Here is a 22,249-nt window from a genome sequence, read left to right as displayed (position 1 = left end):
GTAGACTCATTGTTATTCCATAGCCTACACTTTTTCTTCCTGACCAGTTACCTTGATTGAAACATCTACTGTGTCCACACTGAGTTAGGCATCTGGATAAAATTTTTGATTAGGGTAGCATTGAAAGGCTACCTATGAAGATGCTCCATCGTCTATCTCTTACTTTTTCTCTTCCCCTGTCACTTGACATTGTCCTGTAGAGGGGTACCTGGAAGGTATCATGGCTCATCTCTCTGAACTGTGATACCTAAACAGACGTACTAAGAACATTCCAAGTTTTCATTCTGTGCCTGTCATAACCCACGTCGTAGTGACACAAAATCTCCTTGGGTGTATTTCCTTCCCCCTTTGCAGCAATCATGATTACATCCATGCTGAAGGACATCAATGCTGAAGAAAAAGACACCATTACCTTTGAGGTCACAGTGAACTATGAAGGCATCTCTTACAAATGGTTAAAGAATGGTGTGGAAATCAAATCGACTGACAGGTGCCAGATGAGAACCAAAAAGCTCACCCACTCCCTGAACATCAGGAATGTTCACTTTGGGGATGCTGCTGAGTACACCTTTGTGGCTGGAAAAGCTACCTCGACAGCCACTCTTTATGTGGAAGGTATGGTTTCATAAATGTCATATCCATAAAAATAAATGGCAAACACATTATATAAAATGTTAGAGCATCAGCTACTGAATGGATAAATAAAATGAGGTATATCCACACAATGAAATATTATTCAGCAATAAAAAGGAGGTACTGATACATGCTACAACATGGATGAACCTTAAAAAACTTTATATCAAGTGAAAGAAGCCAGTCGCAAAGGACCATATAGTGTATGATTCCAGTTATAGGAAAAGTTCAGAGTGCACAAATCTGTAGTGACACAGATTGGTGCCTAAGTCTGAGGGGAGGACAAAGGGAGGGGTCTGGAGGGTGATGGCTAAGGGGTACATGGTCTTTTTTGGGGGTAATGAGAATGCTTTGAAATTAATTATGGTGATGGTTGCACAACTCTGAATATACCGAAAGCCACTGAATTGTATACTTTCACTGGGTGAATTGAATAGTATGTGAATTATATCTTAGCAAAGCTGTTAGAAAGATTAATTTTTTTACACGCTGTTCTCCAGCTCGTCATATAGAATTTAGGAAACACATCAAGGACATTAAGGTTCTCGAGAAGAAGCGAGCCATGTTTGAATGTGAAGTGTCTGAACCTGACATCACTGTGCAGTGGATGAAAGATGGCCAAGAGCTACAGCTTGTGGACAGGTCCGTTGGTTTGTTTGCCACATCCCAGTGATTCCCAGTTTCCTTTGAGTCATCATACGTTAAACCTCAATTTCCCTTTCTTCCATAGAATAAAGATACAGAAGGAGAAATACGTCCACCGCCTTCTGATCCCATCCACCCGGATGTCTGATGCTGGGAAGTACACAGTGGTGGCTGGAGGCAACATGTCCACTGCCAGCCTCTTTGTAGAGGGCAGAGACGTTCGCATCCGAAGCATTAAAAGGGAGGTTCAGGTAATTGTCCACATGCTGAATTTTTGGAGAAGTCATCAGTAGCTCCTAATCTATCATTTTGTCACTTAATTTTTTTAACATCTTTATTGGAGTATAATTGCTTTACAATGGTGTGTTAGTTTCTGCTGCATAACACAGTGAATCAGCTGTACATATACATACATCCCCATATCCCCTCCCTTTTGCGTCTCCCTCCCACCCTCCCTATCCCACCCCTCTAGGTGGACACAAAGCACTGAGATGATCTCCCTGTGCTATGCGGCTGCTTTGCACTAGCTATCTATTTCACATTTGGTAGTGTAGATAGGTCCATGCCAGTCTCTCACTTCGTCCCAGCTTACCCTTCCCCATCCCCGTGTCCTCATAGAGAATGTCACTTAATTTTTTGACTTCTAAATTTTCTAACCACAGTCTTCTAAAAAAATGAAATCAGCTTATCCCTACCAGCTTACACTCTTGTGCTGACATCAACTTAGTCACAGTTTCCTCTCGCTTAGGGAATAAGTGTATCCTTCGCAGCTGTCTAAATACTTTAATGAAAGCAGCTGTAGACACTTCACTGTCAAATGGCCACTTACCAAGCAACATCAACCCTAAAGGAACTAAAATTTAAATTGTGGTGTTCGCACAGCAACTGGAATTAAAGGAATTCAGAACAAGGTGGCATTTTCTCAGAAGCCTTCTACCTTGGAGAGGCAGCTGTGTGGGGACTTGACTGGGAAAACTCCCTCCGAGGTCCAAGAGGAAGACCAGTTTGAGCAAAGCTGGATTCCTAGCAGGGATGCTGAGCAAACACCTTTGCTCTTGACTGCACGTGTACGGCTTGTCCTCATGGGTGCCAGTCTTCCCACGTGATATAACGGGGCGATAACATGGGAAGGGAAGTATCACTTGAGCTCATGTTTATCATATTGCTCATCCAAGGAGAGCCAGGCATTACATTAGGCCAGAGTGAAAAAGCCTTCAATGCATAGTCAGATGACCCAATATGTCCTCCATCCTTTATTGACCAATCCTGAACCTTGATTTTCTCACTTTTAAAAATGAGGATAATAGTTCCTACCTAGCCTACAAGGTTCACATCATGTGAAATCAAATTGAATAGTAACTTAAAAGAACTTTGTCAATGATAAACAGCCTTCAGATGTAAAGTCATTATTCTTTAAAGTAAAGTCATTATTTCTTTTTTATTTTATTTTTATTTTATTATTTACTTTTGGCTGTGTCGGGTCTTTGTTGCTGCGCGCAAGCCTTCTCTAGTTGCAGTGAGCAGGGGCTACTCTTTGTTGCAGTGCACAGGCTTCTCATTGCAGTGGCTTCTCTTGTTGCGGAACACAGGCTCTAGGCACTCGAGCTTCAGCCGCTGTGGTGTGCAGGCTGTAGTTGTGGCACATGGGCTTAGTTGCTCCACGCCATGTGGGATCTTCCCGGACCAGGGATTGAAGGATTGAACCTGTGTCCCCTGCATTGGCAGGAGGATTCTTAACCACTGCGCCACCAGGGAAGTACCGCAAAGTGTCATTATTTCTGTTATGATTAACTAAGAAGCAAACATTTAAGGATGAAATCATTGCCTCCATGCAGATGTAAGCAAAAGAAGTATGGGCACCTTTTGTCCAAGGATATGCAGGAAAACTTAGAATGTGCTATAACCAGTCAATTTTCTATAACATAATATATAGGTTTGACATGCTCTTCAAATGAGCTGTTTTGGAAACAGGTTAAAACCAAAAGGAAACCAGGGCTTCAATTTTCTTTTCCTGTTGCTCCTTTAAAAGGTTATTGAGAAACAACGTGCTGTCGTTGAGTTTGAGGTCAATGAAGATGATGTAGATGCCCACTGGTATAAAGACGGCATTGAAATCAATTTCCAAGTTCAAGAACGACACCAGTATGTGGTGGAGAGAAGAATCCACCGTATGTTTATCTCTGAGACCAGGCATAGCGATGCTGGTGAATACACCTTTGTGGCAGGAAGGAACAGGAGTTCTGTTACCCTCTACGTCAATGGTAGGTAGAGATATTAACATATTTTGTGCATCCATCTGTAATAATCCTCCCTTTCAACTTACTGAAGTTCTGGTAGTTTCCAGGCAATTTCTCAAGAACCCATGGTACTCATATGTTTGAAGTTATTACATTTATTTTCATATTATACCTGTGGAAATGGGATGGTAGCTGTTAAAAGGACCAAGATGTCATTTCCAGAAGGCACCTAATGGCTAGATCCTTATTTAGTTTGGTCAACATTATTGAACATCCGCTGTATGTCAATTATAATAGACCCCAAATGAGTTTCTAGTTACGGTTTTCAGCTGTTCTGGTTCTCTGCCCTTGGCCCTAACTGCTTGAATACTAGTAGCACTACCAAGTGATGGGGCATTTCCAGTCTCTGGTGGGGCATTTCCAGCCTCTGTTAAGGCATGCCTGGGAGAACCTAGGAAGCCACAGGTGAGCTCCATGCCCTAGGACAAGGGTCTGACTTTAGTGGGGAATTCCATATGCTACCAAGTCCTCAGAGGAGCACCATTAAACCATCCACTTTCCTCATTAGAAACCTTAGAGCTGAATCTGAGGCTGGTCTAGATCCATTCCTGTCCTGACCTTGGGTCCTACCTGTCTGAACAAATACCCCTGAGACAGATGAAGGAACAGTAAGAGTAATCTCAAGTTTCATAAAAATGAACCATATTGCCAACATCCCCTTGGTCCCTAGAAGACCAAATGGTCATGGTATCCAGTTATTATTATTTCTATATTAGTGGTAGAGAAACTGAGGCACAGAGAAGTAAAGGTCTACCCATATGGCTGTGTCAGAAATCAGCCTCACAGAAGTCAGTTCTCCCCATTTCTTGGTTCCATGAATGACCCAGTTTCCCTCAGTCATCACAACACCAAGAATATGTTTTAATTAGCATAACAGGAAAGCTGAATTTAAAAAAAAATTACCTAATTGCCTTTAGATCTAAAATGACATTCATTCATTCATGCATACTGATTGCACTTCACTGGCACCTGTATATTAAAAAATGATTATCACATATACACAAATACTTGAAAACTGAACCTGAATGGGATGAGCCACCTCACCACATGATTTGCCCAAACGACTGTTAAAAATAGGTAGCATGTGGAAATGTTCTAGCATTCTTTAGAGGACTGTCCATTGTCACCCCGATCCAGATCCCAGCCAGGAAAGGGGTGACCGTGTTATGCTGAAAAACTCAGCACTCCCAGCATCACCCCCCCCCCACCAAATATCAAAAGTATCTCCCTCTACTTAGGGACAAAATTCCAATTTTTTTTCCTTCTTAGTGCAAAGAATGTTCTAATATTCTAAGGCAAGTAAAGATATCACCATTCCAAAGTGGCACCACCTGGCAACAAATTAACGTAGATTTTCCCGTGCTTTCCTGTGTTTTCATGGGCTATTTGTTTTCTTTTCTTCCCAGCTCCAGAACCGCCCCAAATTCTGCAGGAGCTCCAGCCTGTTACCGTGCAATCTGGCAAGCCCGCCCGCTTCTGTGCTGTGATATCCGGCAGACCACAGCCCAAAATTTCCTGGTACAAGGAAGAGCAGCTGCTTTCCACTGGTTTCAAGTGCAAGTTCCTTCACGATGGGCAAGAGTACACACTTCTGCTCATCGAAGCCTTCCCAGAGGACGCGGCCGTCTATACCTGTGAAGCCAAGAATGACTATGGAATTGTCACTACCTCAGCATCGCTTTCTGTGGAAGGTAGAAATGCCTTGCTACTTCTCAGCTTTTAAAGTAAAACCTAAGAAACCCGCTTTTGTATCCTCCCAGGGCATTTAAAAATACAACTTGGAGCTCCTAAAAGTAGATTGCTACCTAACTTGGAAACTTTGAAAGGGCTCCACTGCCAGATAAATTAAGAGAAATCGGCATGCTTCATTCTATGAGGTCTGTAGGCTGCCTTACTCCTGACAAGTCTGTGGTCCCTTCCTTTAGTTCCAGAAGTTGTGTCTCCTGATCAGGAAATGCCAGTTTATCCTCCTGCCATCGTCACCCCACTTCAGGACACTGTCACTTCTGAGGGACGGCCAGCCCACTTTCAATGCAGAGTTTCTGGAACAGGTAGGTTTACAAGCGAAGGTAGAGTTGCTAATATTTAAAAAGAATGATGTGAGGAAAAGGTTTTCTTAACTCTCATGCATAATTTGAAGTTTCATGGGCATCTTGCAGAACACTTACTTGGATTATTGAATTGAGAATTAGATCAGTGTTTTCCGCTACTGGACTGTACACCTAAAAATGGTTAAGATGATAAATTTTATGTTATGTGCTTTTTTAAACTACAATTTAAAAAAAGGAATGAGTTCAGTGTTTTTCTATGTTTTAAACTTGAAAATGTCGTTTTCTTTATGATTGTAGTTACACTTCGTTATCTCTTGAAAAAATACAACGAAACCTACAATTACTATTAGATTAATTATAATGGCATCTACATATGTTTTAAGAGTCCATTTATATGTAAGACGTTGTTCAGTCTATGGACAGTGCTTGTGTGAAAAGCCATATCCCTTTGGAAGGTGGTATCCTGTAGTGGACAAAAGTGGGGGTGTTATGATCAGAGAGGTTGGATTTGAGTCTTGGCTCCACTCTGTGACCTTCGGCAAATACCTGATTTCTCTGGTCCTCTTTCCCTCATGAATAAAGTGAGGATAATATTGCATTCAGTCTTAGAATGTACATTTCATGAGGGCAGGGATTCTGTCTTACTACCGAGAACATGGTGCCTGAAAAGCAGTAGCTACTAGAAGGAAAGCTCTGTGAAAGCAAGGGTGGATCCTTGTCCTAGAATAGCTCCATACATAGTGGATACTCAGTAAGTAATTGTTGATTGGACAAAAGAATGCTTGTTAAATGACTGATATCAGTGGCTTCAGATCATTGTCATGATTATGTCAGCTAACCCACACCAGCACGTATCGCAGCACCCCTCATACAGTAATCCCTCTATCTGTTAGCTGTTATGATTTTTAATTGGTGCATGTTTCCCAGAACCACCGGCCCCTCCCCTCACCCCAGGAGTCTGACCTTAGTAGAATGAGACAAAATGTTTAGAGCCATTTCTAGCCAATGATGATTGTAGACCTACCTCACATAGAGACAGGGTAAATCAACCTTATCCCGAATGAAAATCACTCCTTCATTTGCTTGACTGTTGTATACCACCACAAAGGGAAATTCTCCAAGCTCGGGCATCTCACAGCACTCCTAATAAACGTTTGTTTTGCTTATTGTGCTTCTCCCATTGGGTTATGGCCCAGTCTCTACCTTGCCAAGAGCCGGTTTCTTAAGCAAGTTAGTATTTCAATTGGGCTTCTATCACCTAATGATTTCCTGCTCTGGGATGGAGATGCTGATCTAGAAACCAAATAGACCTGTTTGATTTTATGAGCATAATTAAAGGATATGAGGTGTGTAAAGCACTTACAGGCATGGCTAGCAAGTGACTGGTGCTCAATACATTAATTTTATTACAAGCATTGAGAGGAATTATAGAAACATAAAAGTCTGGTATTGGGTGACCACCATAGATAAATACTATAGACTTTGTGACTTCAGAGCATGGTATTTGAAAAATGCCAAATATTAAGAAATGAGGACTGATTCGGTGATATCCTACTAAAAAGAAAAATGCATTTTAATATCAAATTCACTAAAGCCATACTAAAGAATTTATCCATTCATTGAATTTTTAGAGGAAATTTTTCAAATAAACATATGTATATGGATTATCTAAAGTAGTAGTCTTAACTATATTTGCATAGTACTCTTTAGTTTATAAGTCATTTTATAGTTTGCCTTTAAGGCATTGCAAACATACATTTGAAGCTCTCTACAAGACTACAATTGGGGTAGAAAAAGAAAAATATCTTTTCAATGTGACTGATGTCCTTAAATATTCGAATGGACTTTATAAATTCATGTGATCATTAACTCTCTATGTGTGGTAATATTAATACACATACAGAGGTTTTAGAACCCTTTCATAAATGTATTTTCTATATGACAAAAATTAAATTCACTGAATAAATGCCTTTTAAAATAAAAGCTCACCATATCACGTTTCATGCCCCTCAGACAGAAAATATTCACACAACTTCCCTTAAGAAAGTAAGTGCAGCTCTGCTTTCTGCAAATTGGAAAAAAATATGAGTCTGCAGAGGCCCCAGTCTCATGTTTTGGGGAACTCAGTACTTGCTGAAGCATGGAGCATGGTCCTGAGCAATCTGGTGGTGCTTTGTAAGTGGAAATGTTATCTATTGAAGGTCTCTGGTGCCACCTACTGGTGGAAGAGAAGTTTGTAAAAGTAGAATTTTAAAACTTGTAATAAAGCTAGCTTTTTGCTAGTGCTCATTCTACAGATAATGGTCAGTATCATTTGGTGGCTTACAGAGTGGCAGCTAGCTAAGTGAGATGTTAAATAATTAGTTTAGCAATGAGGAATGCCCACTGTTCATTTAAGCTTTTTTTTGTTTTATTCTACCAACATCTGTGTTCCTGCTATTGAGACATTGCACTAGGTTCTAGGGATGCCAGGACCTGTCTCTTGCCTTCATGGAGCTCAGTGTGTAGGTGAGGAGACGCGCATGCACAGCTAGATCCCAAGGTTGTAAGTGCTGTAACAGCCCACCTACTCAGTGCTCTCTGTCTGGGAGAGAGCTGGAGAAAATGCACGGACGGCACATTGAAGAATTAATAGGCTCATGAGCACGGTCGTGCTCCAGGCAGAGAACAACGTTTACAAAGTCATAAAAGCTCGCCAGAACACTCCATGTGCTGGCAACAAGTGGTTTAAGTATGGTTGGAAAGTGATGCAATGAGTGGACGAGAAGCTAGAAAAGAAGGCAAGGGCCAGATCCTAAAGTGTTGGTATTCTGTGCTTAGGACTTTAGATTTTATCTTGTTTACTTTGAGGAGCCACTGAGAGATTTTGAAACCCCTGGGTAACATGATCAGGTTTTCTTTTTAGAAACAACACTCTGATCATGAAAGGAGGAATGGACAGATGTGGGAGGTGAGGCTGAAGGTAACGGACCAGCAGAGAGGCTATCATATTATAATAGGCTTGGAAAGTGTTGACAACTGAGTCAGGAGAAAGATGGGGGTAGATTGTGCCAGAGTCCAGGAGGTAGAATGAACGAGACTCAGGGACCAAATACAATGGAGTGGTGGGGGTGAGGAACTGGGCAGTGGGGTGGCCTCACAGAAGCCATGAGAGGCCAGTGACTGACACAGGTAGTGGCAGCCCAGTCAAAAGTACCAAGTCCATTACCAAAACAGGTCTTGCCCTTTAGCTCATTTATTATTGACGATTCATGCCTGTCCTCCTGCTTCACTCAGTTCACCAAAGGAAGAAGTTGTCAGGAAGAATAAGCAGGGAACCTTGTGAGGGAGAGAGTACCAAACTCTCCATCCTTCCCTTTCCATTGATGTTTGTTTTTTTTTTTTTAACATCTTTATTAGGGTATAATTGCTTTACAATGGTGTGTTAGTTTCTGCTTTATAACAAAGTGAATCAGTTATACATATACATATGTTCCCATATGTCTTCCCTCTTGCGTCTCTCCATTGATGTTTAAACAAACAAACCAAGTATTTGTAGGATGACTTTTACATCCCATGTGATGATGGTATTACTTGTATATCCTATGGCCCTGTTTATTAGGTAAGTTATTGCTGATCCCTTGTGATGTTAGACATTCTCACTTTAATGACTGACTTGTGCCTGTGGTTTATAAAACCCTCTCCTCTGTGTATGTCATTGAATTCACACAGCAATTTTATAGCCCATGAATTATTATGCATCTTATTTTACAAATGAGAAGACTGGTCCAAAGATTAACTGACATGTCTAAGGTCACACAGCTGGTAAATTGTAGTGTCAGGATTCCATTTCCTACCTTACCTTGCTACCTAAGGAAATAAAAAGATTTTTTTCTTTAAAAGGGGAACTTGTAGTTTATAACAACTACCCTAGTGGGAAGCAGGGGAATATTCATAAACCAATATTTATGCAACAGTGCAAACAAATACTAGAGGACTGGACTATTAGAAGATCCCCATGGGTGGTATTGAGATAAGGAGGTAATATAGTGACCACATTCCAAAAACAAGATGGCTTCTGATTTTTGGCTTTTAAAACAAGTAATTAAATTTGAATCCACGCTTGACTTACAGGGCTGTTGCTTTAATGGAAGTATAATTTTTTTTAAAGTACACATCATCTTAAACTGTAACAACATAGTAATATGTATCCTTGATTTGGGGTTTTTACTTTCTATCATTTTAAGATGGTTCAAATCCTTGTGTGGAAATAGCTAGTTTTTTTTTTAATTTAATTTAATTTATTTTTTTATATAGCAGGTTCTTCTTAGTCATCAATTTTATGCACATCAGTGTATACACGTCAATCCCAATCACCCAATTCATCACACCACCATCCCCACCCCTCTGCGGCTTTCCCCCCTTGGTGTCCATACGTTTGTTCTCTACATCTGTGTCTCAACTTCTGCCCTGCAAACTGGTTCATCTGTACCATTTTTCTAGGTTCCACATACATGCGTTAATATACGATATTTGTTTTTCTCTTTCTGACTTACTTCACTCTGTATGACAGTCTCTGGATCCATCCATGTCTCAACAAATGACCCAATTTCGTTCCTTTTTATGGCTCAGTAATATTCCATTGTATATATGTACCACAACTTCTTTATCCATTTGTCTGTTGATGTGCATTTAGGTTGCTTCCATGACCTGGCTATTGTAAATAGTGCTGCAATGAGTGTGTCTTTTTGAATTATGGTTTTCTCAGATATATGCCCAGTAGTGGGATTGCTGGGTCATATGGGAATTCTATTTTTATTTTTTCAAGGAACCTCCATACTGTTCTCCATAGTGGTTGTATCAATTTACATTCCCACCAACAGTACAAGAGGGTTCCCTTTTCTCCAAATCCACTCCAGCATTTGTTGTTTGTAGATTTTCTGATGATGCCCATTGTAACTGGTATGAGGTGATACCTCATTGTAGTATTGATTTGCATTTCTCTAATAATTAGTGATGTTGAGCAGGTTTTCATGTGCCTCTTGGCCATCTGTATGCCTTCTTTGGAGAAATGTCTATTTAGGTCTTCTGCCCCTTTTTGGATTGGGTTGTTTGTTTCTTTAATATTGAGCTGCATGAGCTGTTTATATATCTTGGAGTTTAATCCTTTGTCCGTTGATTTGCTTGGAAATATTTTCTCCCATTCTGAGGGTTGTCTTTTCATCTTGTTTATGGTTTCCTTTGCTGTGCAAAAGCTTTGAAGTTTCATTAGGTCCCATTTGTTTATTTTTGTTTTTATTTCTATTACTCTAGGAGGTGGATCAAAAAAGATCTTGCTGTGATTTATGTCAAAGAGTGTCCTTCCTATGTTTTCCTCTAAGAGTTTTATAGTGTCCGGTCTTACATTTAGGTCTTGAATCCATTTTGAGTTTATTTTTCTGTATGGTGTTAGGGAGTGTTCTAATTTCATTCTTTTACATGTAGCTGTCCAGTTTTCCCAGAACCACATATTGAAGAGTCTGTCTTTTCTCCATTGCATATCCTTGCCTCCTTTGTCATAGATTAGTTGACCATAGGTGCGTGGGTTTATCTCTGGGCTTTCTATCTTGTTCCATTGATCTATGTTTCTGTTTTTGTGCCAGTACCATATTGTCTTGATTACTGTAGCTTTGTAGTATAGTCTAAAGTCAGGGAGTCTGATTCCTCCAGTTCTGTTTTTTTCCCTCAAGACTGCTTTGGCTATTCAGGGTCTTTTATGTCTCCATACAAATTTTAAGATTTTTTGCTCGAGTTCCATAAAAAATGCCATTGGTAATTTGATAGGGATTGCATTGAATCTGTAGATTGCTTTGGGTAGTATAGTCATTTTCACAATATTGATTCTTCCAATCCAAGAGCATGGTATATCTCTCCATCTGTCGGTATCATCTTTAATTTCTTTCATCAGTGTCTTATAGTTTTCTGCATACAGGTCTTTTGTCTCCCTAGGTAGGTTTATTCCTAGGTATTTTATTCTTTTTGTTCCAATGGTGAATGGGAGTGTTTCCTTAATTTCTCTTTCAGATTGTTCATCATTAGTGTATAGGAATGCAAGAGATTTCTGTGCATTAATTTTGTATCCTGCAACTTTACCAAATTCATTGATTAACTCTAGTAGTTTTCTAGTGGCATTTTTAGGATTCTCTATGTATAGTATGTCATCTGCAAACAGTGACAGTTTTACTCTTCTTTTCCAATTGGTGTTCCTTTTTTTTTTCTTTTCCTTCTCTGATTGCCGTGGCTAGGATTTCCAAAACTATGTTGAATAATAGTGGTGAGAGTGGACATCCTTGTCCTGTTCCTGATCTTAAAGGAAATGCTTTCAGTTTTTCACCATTGAGAATGATGTTTGCTGTGTGTTTGTCATATATGGCCTTTATTATGTTGAGGTAGGTTCCCTCTGTGCCCACTTTCTGGAGAGTTTTTATCGTAAATGGGTGTTGAATTTTGTCAAAAGCTTTTTCTGCATCTATTGAGATGATCTTATGGTTTTTATTCTTCAGTTTGTTGATATGGTGTATCACATTGATTGATTTGCATATATTGAAGAATCCTTGCATCCCTGGGATAAATCCCACTTGATCATGGTGTATGATCCTTTTAATGTGTCGTTGGATTCTGTTTGCTAGTATTTTGTTGAGGATTTTTGCATCTATATTCATCAGTGATGTTGGTCTGTAATGTTCTTTTTTTGTAGTATCTTTGTCTGATTTTAGTATTAGGGTGATGGTGGCCTCATAGAATGAGTTTGGGAGTGTTCCTTCCTCTACAATTTTTGGAAGAGTTTGAGAGGGATGGATGTTAGCACTTCTCTAAATGTTTGATAGAATTCACCTGTGAAGCCATCTGGTCCTGGACTTTTTTTGTTGGAAAATTTTTAATCACAGTTTTAATTTCATTACTTGTGATTGGTCTGTTCATATTTTCTATTTTTCCTGGTTCAGTCTTTGAAGGTTATACCTTTCTAAGAGTTTGTCCATTTCTTCCAGGTTGTCCATTTTATTGGCATAGAGTTGCTTGTAGTAGTCTCTTAGGATGCTTTGTATTTCTGTGGTGTCTGTTGTAACTTCTCCTTTTTCATTTCTGATTTTATGGATTTGAGTCCTCTCCCTCTTTTACTTGATGAGTCTGGCTAATAGTTTATCAATTTTGTTTATCTTCTCAAAGAACCAGCTTTTAATTTTATTGATCTTTGCTATTGTTTTCTTTGTTTCTATTTCATTTATTTCTGCTCTGATCTTTATGATTTCTTTCCTTCTACTAACTTTGGGTTTTGTTTGTTCTTCTTTCTCTAGTTCCTTTAGGTGTAAGTTTAGATTGTTTATTTGAGATTTTTCTTGTTTCTTGAGGTAGGATTGTATAGCTATAAACTTCCCCTTAGAACTGCTTTTGCTGCATCCCGTAGGTTTTTGATCGTCTTGTTTTCATTGTCATTTGTCTCTAGGTATTTTTTGATTTCCTCTTTGATTTCTTCAGTGATCTCTTGGTTATTTAGTAACGTATTGTTTAATTTCCATGTGTTTGTGTTTTTTACATTTTTTCCCTCTAATTCATTTCTAATCTCATAGCATTGTGGTCAGAAAAGATGCTTCATATGATTTCAATTTTCTTAAATTTGCTGAGGCTTGATTTGTGACCCAGGATCTGATCTATCCTGGAGAATGTTCTGTGCACACTTGAGAAGAAAGTGTAATCTGCTGTTTTTGGATGGAATATCCTATAAATATCAATTAAATCTCTCTGGTCTGTTGTGTCATTTAAAGCTTCTGTTTCCTTATTTATTTTCATTTTGGATGATCTGTCCATTGGTGTAAGTGAGGTGTTAAAGTCCCCCACTATTATTGTGTTACTGTCGATTTCCTCTTTTATAGCTGTTAGCAGTTGCCCTATGTATTGAGGTGCTCCTATGTTGGGTGCATATATATTTATAATTGTTACATCTTCTTCTTGGATTGATCCCTTGATCATTATGTAGTTTCCTTCCTTGTCTCTTGTAACAGTCTTTATTTTAAAGTCTATTTTATCTGATATGAGTATTGCTACTCCAGCTTTCTTTTGATTTCCATTTGCATGGAATATCTTGTTCCATCCCCTCACTTTCAGTCTGTATGTGTCCCTAGATCTGAAGTGGGTCTCTTGTAGATAGCATATAGATGGGTCCTGTTTTTGTATCCATTCAGGAAACCTGTGTCTTTTGGTTGGAGCATTTAATCCATTCATGTTTAAGGTAATTATCGATATGTATGTTCCTATGACCATTGTCTTAACAGTTTTGGGTTTGTTTTTGTAGGTCCTTTTCTTCTCTTGTGTTTCCCACTTAGAGAAGTTCCTTTAGCATTTGTTGTAGAGCTGGTTTGGTGGTGCTGAATTCTCTTAGCTTTTGCTTGTCTGTAAAGCTTTTGATTTCTCCATTGAATCTGAATGAGATCCTTGCTGGGTTGAGTAATCTTGGTTGTAGGTTCTTCCCTTTAATCACTTTAAGTATTTCATTCCATTCCCTTCTGGCTTGTAGAGTTTGTGCTGAGAAATCAACTGTTAACCTTATGGGAGTTCCCTTGTATGTTATTTGTCATTTTTCCCTTGCTGCTTTTAATAATTTTTCTTTGTCTTTATTTTTTGCCAATTTGATTACTATGTGTCTCGGCGTGTTTCTCCTTGCATTTATCCTGTATGGGACTCACTGCCCTTCCTGGACTTGGGTGACTCTTTCCTTTCCCATGTTAGGGAAGTTTTCGACTATAATCTCTTCAAATATTTTCTCTGGTCCTTTCTCTCTCTCTTCTCCTTCTGGGAACCCTATAATGTGAATGTTGTTGCATTTAATGTTGTCCCAGTAATCTCTTAGGCTGTCTTCACTTCTTTTCATTCTTTTTTTCTTTGTTCTGTTCTGCAGCAGTGAATTCCACTATTCTGTCTTCCAGGTCACTTATCCATTCTTCTGCCTCAGTTATTCTGCTCTTGATTCCTTCTAGTGTAGTTTTCATTTCAGTTATTGTATTGTTCATCTCTGTTTGTTCTTTAATTCTTCTAGGTCTTTGTTAAACATTTCTTGCATCTTCTCGATCTTTGCCTCCATTCTTTTTCCGAGGTCCTGGATCATCTTCACTGTCATTATTCTGAATTCTTTTTCTGGAAGGTTACCTATCTCCACCTCATTTAGTTGTTTTTCTGGGGTTTTATCTTGTTCCTTCATCTGGTACATAGCCCTCTGCCTTTTCATCTTGTCTATCTTTCTGTGAATGTGCTTTTTGTTCCACAGGCTACAGGATTATAGTTCTTCTTGCTTCTGCTGTCTGCCCTCTGGTGGATGAGGCTATCTAAGAAGCTTGTGCAAGTTTCCTGATGGGAGGGACTGGTGGTGGGTAGAGCTGACTGTAGCTCTGGTGGGCAGAGCTCAGTAGAACTTTAATCTGCCTGACTGCTGATGAGAGGGGCTGGGTTCCCTCCCTGTTGGTTGTTTGGCCTGAGGCAACCCAACACTGGAGCCTACCTGGGCTCTTTGGTGGGGCTAATGACAGACTCTGGGAGGGCTCACGCCAAGGAGTACTTCCCAGAACTTCTGCTGCCAGTGTCCTTGTCCCCACATTGACCCACAGCCACCCCCCGCCTCTGCAGGAGACCCTCCAACACTAGCAGGTAGGTCTGGTTCAGTCTTCCCTGGGTTCACTGCTCCTTCCCCTGGGTCCCGATGCACACACTACTTTGTGTGTGCCTCCAAGAGTGGAGTCTCTGTTTCCCCCAGTCCTGTCGAAGTCCTCCATTCAAATCCCACTAGGCTTCAAAGTCTGATTCTCTAGGAATTCCTCCTCCCGTTGCCAGGCCCCCAGGTTGGGAAGCCTGACATGGGGCTCAGAACCTTCACTCCAGTGGGTGGACTTCTGTGGGATACGTGTTCTCCAGTCTGTGAGTCATCCACCCAGCAGTTATGGGATTTGATTTTACTGTGATTGCACCCCTCCTACCATCTCATTGTGGCTTCTCCTTTGTCTTTGGATGTGGGGTATCTTTTTTGGTGAGTTCCAGTGTCTTCCTATCGATGATTGTCCAGCAGCTAGTTGTAATTCTGGTGTTCTCACAATAGGGAGTGAGAGCACCTCCTTCTACTCCGCCATCTTGGTTCCTACTCGCTAGTTTTATTATTATTTATTATTACTCCTACTTTGAAAAAAGCCAAATATATCTAGGATGCCCAAATTTCATGACTCTTTCCATTTTAAAAATTTTCTTTTTTGCTGAGACCTTCCAATGCTTGCCTACTGGTAACAAAATAATAGAGATTTTTTTCTTCATTCTTTAAGGGTGTCTCTTTTAGACTTTATGGAATGTTCATCTTCTCAGGTCTGTTTTTGATGGGTCTTTCTGCCTAACCAGCGTGCAGATTTCCCTCACTTCCTGTCTCAGTAGGTAACCACAATCTCAGATCAAACCCTTTATGATGACTGTTTCTCAGGACAGTCTTTTTCTCATTTGACTGAACATGTCAAAACCTTATCTTTGCTTCCATAGCATGACAGGCAAATGGTTAAAAAGAATATAACTAACATTGTAAATTTTCAAACATTATAACCCATCTATAAGCTGGATTTTTCTAGAATCATGTTTCCTTCTTAAAAATGAAATTATATAAGATCAGATGTGGCATGCCCAAAAGAAAAGTATAATGTTATTTAGATAAATATAAAATTAGTCACTAATATAGTCAATATTGTGTTTGCAGGTAAATAAAAATATCCACTTGTTCCAGTGATTTAAAGATCCTTTTCCTTTCACGTTACAGATCTAAAAGTGTCTTGGTACAGCAAAGACAAGAAAATCAAGCCATCTCGGTTCTTTAAAATGACTCAGTTTGAAGACACTTACCAGCTGGAAATTGCTGAAGCTTTTCCAGAAGATGAAGGAATTTATACTTTTGTTGCTAGTAATGCTGTAGGTCAAGTATCAAGCACAGCCACTCTGAGACTGGAAGGTACAGTAAAACAACTTTAAGTACCACATTTAAATATGGATCTAATCTCACAATGTCAGTAACAAATCACTAAGGATTTCACGTAAATCATCGTTGGTCCTACCATTCTCTTAATGTGACTAATTGTTTCCATGTTATATGTGATGTTCTCGCTTTTCAGTTACCCCTTCTCATTATGAATCACAAACCATCATTTTTTATTTTGCCCTGCTTTGTCTCCATAGAATTGTGTAATGTGTTGCTCTCATCATCAGCTTTCATGCTTCCTGATCAGCATGTATCAGAATGGGGAGAAATATGCTAAAGAATTAGATAGATCTGTTTTCTCATCTGGCTAGGATGCAAATTCTAAAAAAAAGTGTTTTAAAATCTAAGAGTGTTACCATCCCACCATTGTACTGACACAATTCTGATTTCACAGAAGCTACAGTGGGTGATTTCAGGTCTGTACACCAGCTGGATGTGTTTACTGTCATTCAAAGAATGCCTGAGGGTTGAGGAGCTCCACTGTAAGATGGTTTAACATCTCTGTTACTTGGGGCTCTTCAGCTGCAATCAGAAACACTTCCTCAGTATCGGGGTGGGGCGCACTTTGATTCAAAATGAGATAGTATTTTTATAGATTCAGGCTGTTTTTCCTGAGCTAAATTAGTCTCTGTAATATTAAGCATATACAAATACATAAAGAGTTAGGGCAACTTTTGCTTTTTTCCTTGATTTTAAACACTTATTATAATAACCAGAGGTTTTCTTAATAATTAGTGTAGTGTGGTTTACAAAAAAGAAAAGCTGGTTTGACAACCAGAGGGAAAAAAATAACAACAGAAGACAAGAATACCTAAACTGAATTGCATACTCCACGACCGCCTTCATGCACAATGTAGTGAAGTTCCTTAGACTAGTTATGTCTCAGCATGTTTGTCTGGAAAATGGAAGGGAACTTGTGTGACTTTGAATCAATGTGTGTATGTGGTAACATACGTTGACAAGGCATCAGGATTGGTCTGGATTCTAGTTCACCACTGAAATTTACAACAGATCTATAGACAACTCCCAGTAAGTTCTGGTTTCAGTGCAGGGTAAGACATTAAAGGTTGGCATGCTTCTTTTCAGGATTTAGCAAACTTGAAGAAGTTACATCAGACTCTCAATGGCATGTCTCTTCGTCAGTTTCATTTAAGAAGGAGCCCCTTGGCCAAAAGCCCATCTTCATCCAGCCTCTGTCAAGCCTCAGGGTGCACAGCGGGGAGACAGTCAGATTCCATGCCAGGGTTTCTGGCATTCCCAAGCCAGAAATCCAGTGGTTGCATAACCAGCAACCAATTCTACCAACAAAAGATGTAGTTTTCCATTTTGAGGAGTCCACAGGCATGGCTTTAATGCTTATAGTTGATGCTTACTCAGAGCATGCCGGCCAGTACTCTTGCAAAGCAGCCAATAGCGCTGGGGAAGCCATTTGTGCAGCTATACTCACAGTGACTCCAAAAGGTAAAGAAAGCCTGGCTTGCTTCAAAGACTTTGATCTGCTGCATCCCTCCTACTCCCACTGTTACTAATGAGAGTCTCTGCTGTGTGTCTTGGTGCATATTGTGGTCGGTCCATAATTTATTAACAAAGTAACACCCAGGTGCCCCTAAGTCCTCAATTATAGTTTAACCAGTGTACTTTAAATCTCACTGAAGTACGTGTTCTGGGCATTACACTAGTTATTATTTGGTTAGGCATCAACTTTGCTTGACATTTTTACTTTTCTAAACAGCATCTCATCATTGCATCATTAATGATTTATTTGCTACATATTTTTGATAAAGTATATGATGGAGGGAGGACAAATGATATCCCGAATAGAGTCAGAAAAAAAGAGGGAGCGGCTATGTCATTCTGGATAGCTGCAATGACAACAAAAAGAAGGAAGCAGATACTGTATGGCATCCGCATGAGCCTTCATCATCCATCCATCACTGGATCACTGGGAATGAATTTTCTTTTGTGTCACCCTGACATCCTGGAGCACACTGCATCTGGCATGCTGCTTCCAAGTAACAGTGACGTCTTTCATCTTCATCTTCCGTGCCATTTTATGTTACTAACCTAGCCAGGTGACAAAGCTTAAGATCCTAATGTTCTTTTCTTTTTCTTGTCACTTGATCGTACAGTGCAAGCCCTAGGTAGGCAAAGTTCTGGGAAAAATGTAAGAGAGTCCACCAAGTCCCAGACAGTGGCAGATTCCTGTTTCACAAAGCAGGAGAGCAAAATATCCCAAAGCGAAATTAAGTCATTTCAAGGATCATCATATGAATATGAATTTCAGGTTTTTGAAGGTGTATCTCAAAGTTCCGCCCACACAGCTACATCCATTCAAGATGTAGAGTTGCACCATACTGCATCCCTTTCACAAATTGCAGAAAGCACTGAGTTATCTGAGAAATGTGCTGAAGAGCCAGTGGATGAAGCACCAAGGATTCTCCTGCAACTTCAGGACCTCTCTGTAAAGTGCGGCGACACGGCTCAGTTCCTCTGTGTTTCAGAAGAACCTTCCGTTGACGTAACCTGGACTCATGAAGGTGTAAAGATAGAGGAATCTAAGAGAGTGAAGCAGTCACAAAATGGCAATGCTCAGTTACTTACCATATGTAATGTTCAGCTGGTAGACCAAGGATTGTACAGCTGCGTTGTCCACAATGAGTACGGAGAGAAGACAACATCAGCAGTACTAAGAGTAGAAGGTGGTTATTTGATATTTAGCTCTGACTTGCTTCATTTCATCCTCATCGCTTTATGCAGCTTTTCCATCATGCAGATTGAATCAATGAATATATTAAACAGAATACCCTTAAATTAGCACTCTATTCATAAATGACTTATGAAAGTCAGCCGAGTCGTTGGCCAAACTTAAGAACATGTAACTTTCCAGTCTAGATTCAAGGAAGTTTAACTTTCACATCTGAGTTCAGGAAGTCAAGGTTTGTTTCGTATGTGCTCTTTTTTCTAATACTTACCAAATGTGCCACCTAGGAAGTGTACCAAAGAAGGTTCAGATGTTAGAGTTCATCAAGTGTTTATTGAGTATTTATTATTGTGCCTGGCACTGTCTGGCCCAAAATTAGTAGTCTTTAGATATTTCTCAATAAATGCTGCTGCTTTATAGTCTCAGATCCTCCCAGAATTGTAGAATTATCTCACAGCAAGATCATTATTTTTGTTGTTATTGTGCTTGATTCACCACTGTGTCTAGAAGGGGCACAAATATATTTGGGCAAAGGTTAACTTCTTCCTTCCTTCCATGGACTTTCTTCTTGGATGCTAATAAAATGAGAAAAGTATTCTTCAGGTACTAGAAGCCTGTGCTGTGTGTCTGCAGCAAAGAACCTTCACTGAATCCCATGGAGGGAAGCTGGTGGAAGAAGTTTAGGCATCTCCAGGGATCTGTGGAGAGCTGCGGCCTCTAGCTCTTCCCTGATCCGGCCATATTATTGTTGAGGCGTCAGAGATGAACGGGGGCAATACAGTGCTGTGTGCACGGCCATCTCTGCATTGAATTTTGAGATAGATTCATTAATTCACTTAATGTATCTGCAATCCTCACTCACCAAAAGGAGGATTTGTTTTTTTCTTAATCTGACATTTTGGTCTATAGCTATTTCTGATTAATTTTTAAAGCCTAAGAAAGGGATAGCTCAAGAACTGAGGTCTAATTATGCAAATTAGGTAGAAAATTCCACCATCCAGAAAGTTGACCCTCAGTTTCACCATAGCTGCTGGCTAGCACAGTAATCACACAAGAAACTGTCTATCTGGAGGCGTTGTCTACAAGTCACGTAGGTGACAACTGTGACGGTTTCCGCAGCAAGATAATTGGGAGCTGGTGTGTTGTGGAGGTGGGAGAAATGTAGGTCTTTCAACTCGCTTCCTAAAGAACCTAGTGCCCTAGGACAGTGCTTCATCATCATGTTCCCAGAGTGGATTTGAGCTGGACATTTTTGCCTCAGGATTTCCAGTTCACTCAGTTCCAACAGTTATATTATTAAAATGTTCTCGGTGCCTGAGCATTTTTTTTTCCCTTGGGAAGTCCAGACTGCCTTACTGAAGAAAGTTAAAAGAGAAGCCACTTTTCAGGGTTTGAAGAGTGAAGGATCAGGCACAGTTATCTAATTATCTAATATAGGCCAGTCTTTATCTGTTCCTCTTCGATTTGGGCCTAATAATTTTACATAGGCTAGTTATCCATGAAAATCAGGTAGGAATGTGAACCCCCGTAAGTCTGTTTGAGTAGAGTTCTTATGTGCGTAGTAAGCATAGATATATCCTAGTTTGGGGACTCATGTGCTGCTTACCCTCTCATCCTAATGACATTCCATCATCTCTAAATTCCACGTGTGCTTTACTCTTACAAACACAACTAATTTATTCCTTTTCCAAACTTTATTCTTACCTAGCAAAAGAATTGCAAACCAGACCACTTACCAAAATTACCCTTGGTTCAGACACTAAAAGTATTAAAACACTCAAAGAGTCCCAAATTAAAACAACCCGTGAAGTAAAGAGAGCATCGTCAAAGAAAACATCAAGTTTGTCAGTAACTTCATGCCAAAGACCACAAGGAACTGAGAAGCCAGGGCGGCAAGCACACTGACTTGTGTCACACAGACGGGAGAATGAGAGTGTTACCTGAGCACCTGCTTTCTCTGAAGCCACCCAGAGACGATTGTGTCTAAAGGCTGTGACTTTTCCTTATGTAATAAAAGTAATTTTGAGTTGAGGACTCTTTGTTCTGCTCTTTAACATATAATTGGACTTTGCGTGAAGTTTTAAAGGTGGTTCAAATCAAAGGAGTGTTTACTAGCAGAAAACTCAATTCTGCAGGGAAATCTGAGAATGGCCCTCAGTTAAAAGTGGCAAGTTAGAAAATGCATGTTCCTTCTAAATGTGATTTCATCTCCTAGCAAGTAGTCAGTCAACAAGACATTAAAAAAGAAATATTCCTTTTGTTTGTGGATTGCTTTTCTCAGTGCATGTAAAAGGCATGGGGAATTGTGGAAGTAAAAGTGGAAATTTCATAGAGAACCTAAAATAAAAATGTTTTAAAATCTTTCATCATTGTCATGTACTTTATCAGCTCATTGATCTGTTTGGCATGGATTTTGGGGGGTGCATTTGGGGGACGTAGTTTTCTATTATAGTAAAGAGAAAATTGTAATTGTATGAATCATGAATTGAGGCAGAAAGTACATGGAATTAATCATGAAAATCTCTTGTTTTTGCATTCTAGCTCCTGAATCAATGTTGCATGAGCAGATTGAGATGGAGATGAAAGGTATGGTTATATTGAATATGAGATTTAAGTAGACATTCTGAAGGATTAATAGAATCCTTGAGCTGCCTTCTGTTAGTAGTATTGAGAAAAATGACATAGATGTACAAATATATCTCTTACAGTATATATTACTGTGTTGCATGCCTGGTTTAGTATGCTGATAGTTACATGCATTTCACAGTAATTTGTTTTATGGTAATTTAAAATCTTATATTTAAAATTTATCAACCATAATCAACTTCATGTTTGCAGCCATTTTCAAAAGCGTGTATTAGAAAAGGTTGTCATCTTAATGCATGAAATCATGAACTAGAAGTTTGTTTTC

At 39.6% G+C, this 22,249-nt stretch overlaps 1 protein-coding gene across 2 annotated transcripts in view; it reads left to right on the top strand.

The window, feature by feature from the left end:
• Positions 1 to 22,249, top strand: part of TTN (titin) — a 281,341-nt gene that overhangs the window by 38,128 nt on the left and 220,964 nt on the right. For both annotated transcript variants that reach the window (XM_049712583.1, XM_049712582.1), the window contains 8 exons: positions 355 to 615; positions 1,134 to 1,275; positions 1,364 to 1,529; positions 3,308 to 3,539; positions 4,982 to 5,266; positions 5,501 to 5,626; positions 16,422 to 16,610; positions 21,880 to 21,924. In XM_049712583.1, coding sequence (XP_049568540.1) covers positions 355 to 615; positions 1,134 to 1,275; positions 1,364 to 1,529; positions 3,308 to 3,539; positions 4,982 to 5,266; positions 5,501 to 5,626; positions 16,422 to 16,610; positions 21,880 to 21,924 — 1,446 coding nt within the window. The remainder of the gene's footprint in view (positions 1 to 354; positions 616 to 1,133; positions 1,276 to 1,363; positions 1,530 to 3,307; positions 3,540 to 4,981; positions 5,267 to 5,500; positions 5,627 to 16,421; positions 16,611 to 21,879; positions 21,925 to 22,249) is intronic.

The sequence above is a fragment of the Orcinus orca genome, chromosome 7 (assembly GCF_937001465.1).
Source record: "Orcinus orca chromosome 7, mOrcOrc1.1, whole genome shotgun sequence".
Lineage (NCBI taxonomy): Eukaryota > Metazoa > Chordata > Mammalia > Artiodactyla > Delphinidae > Orcinus > Orcinus orca.
Note: the sequence above shows the minus strand (reverse complement) of the source record. Positions and strands in the feature narration are given on the sequence as shown.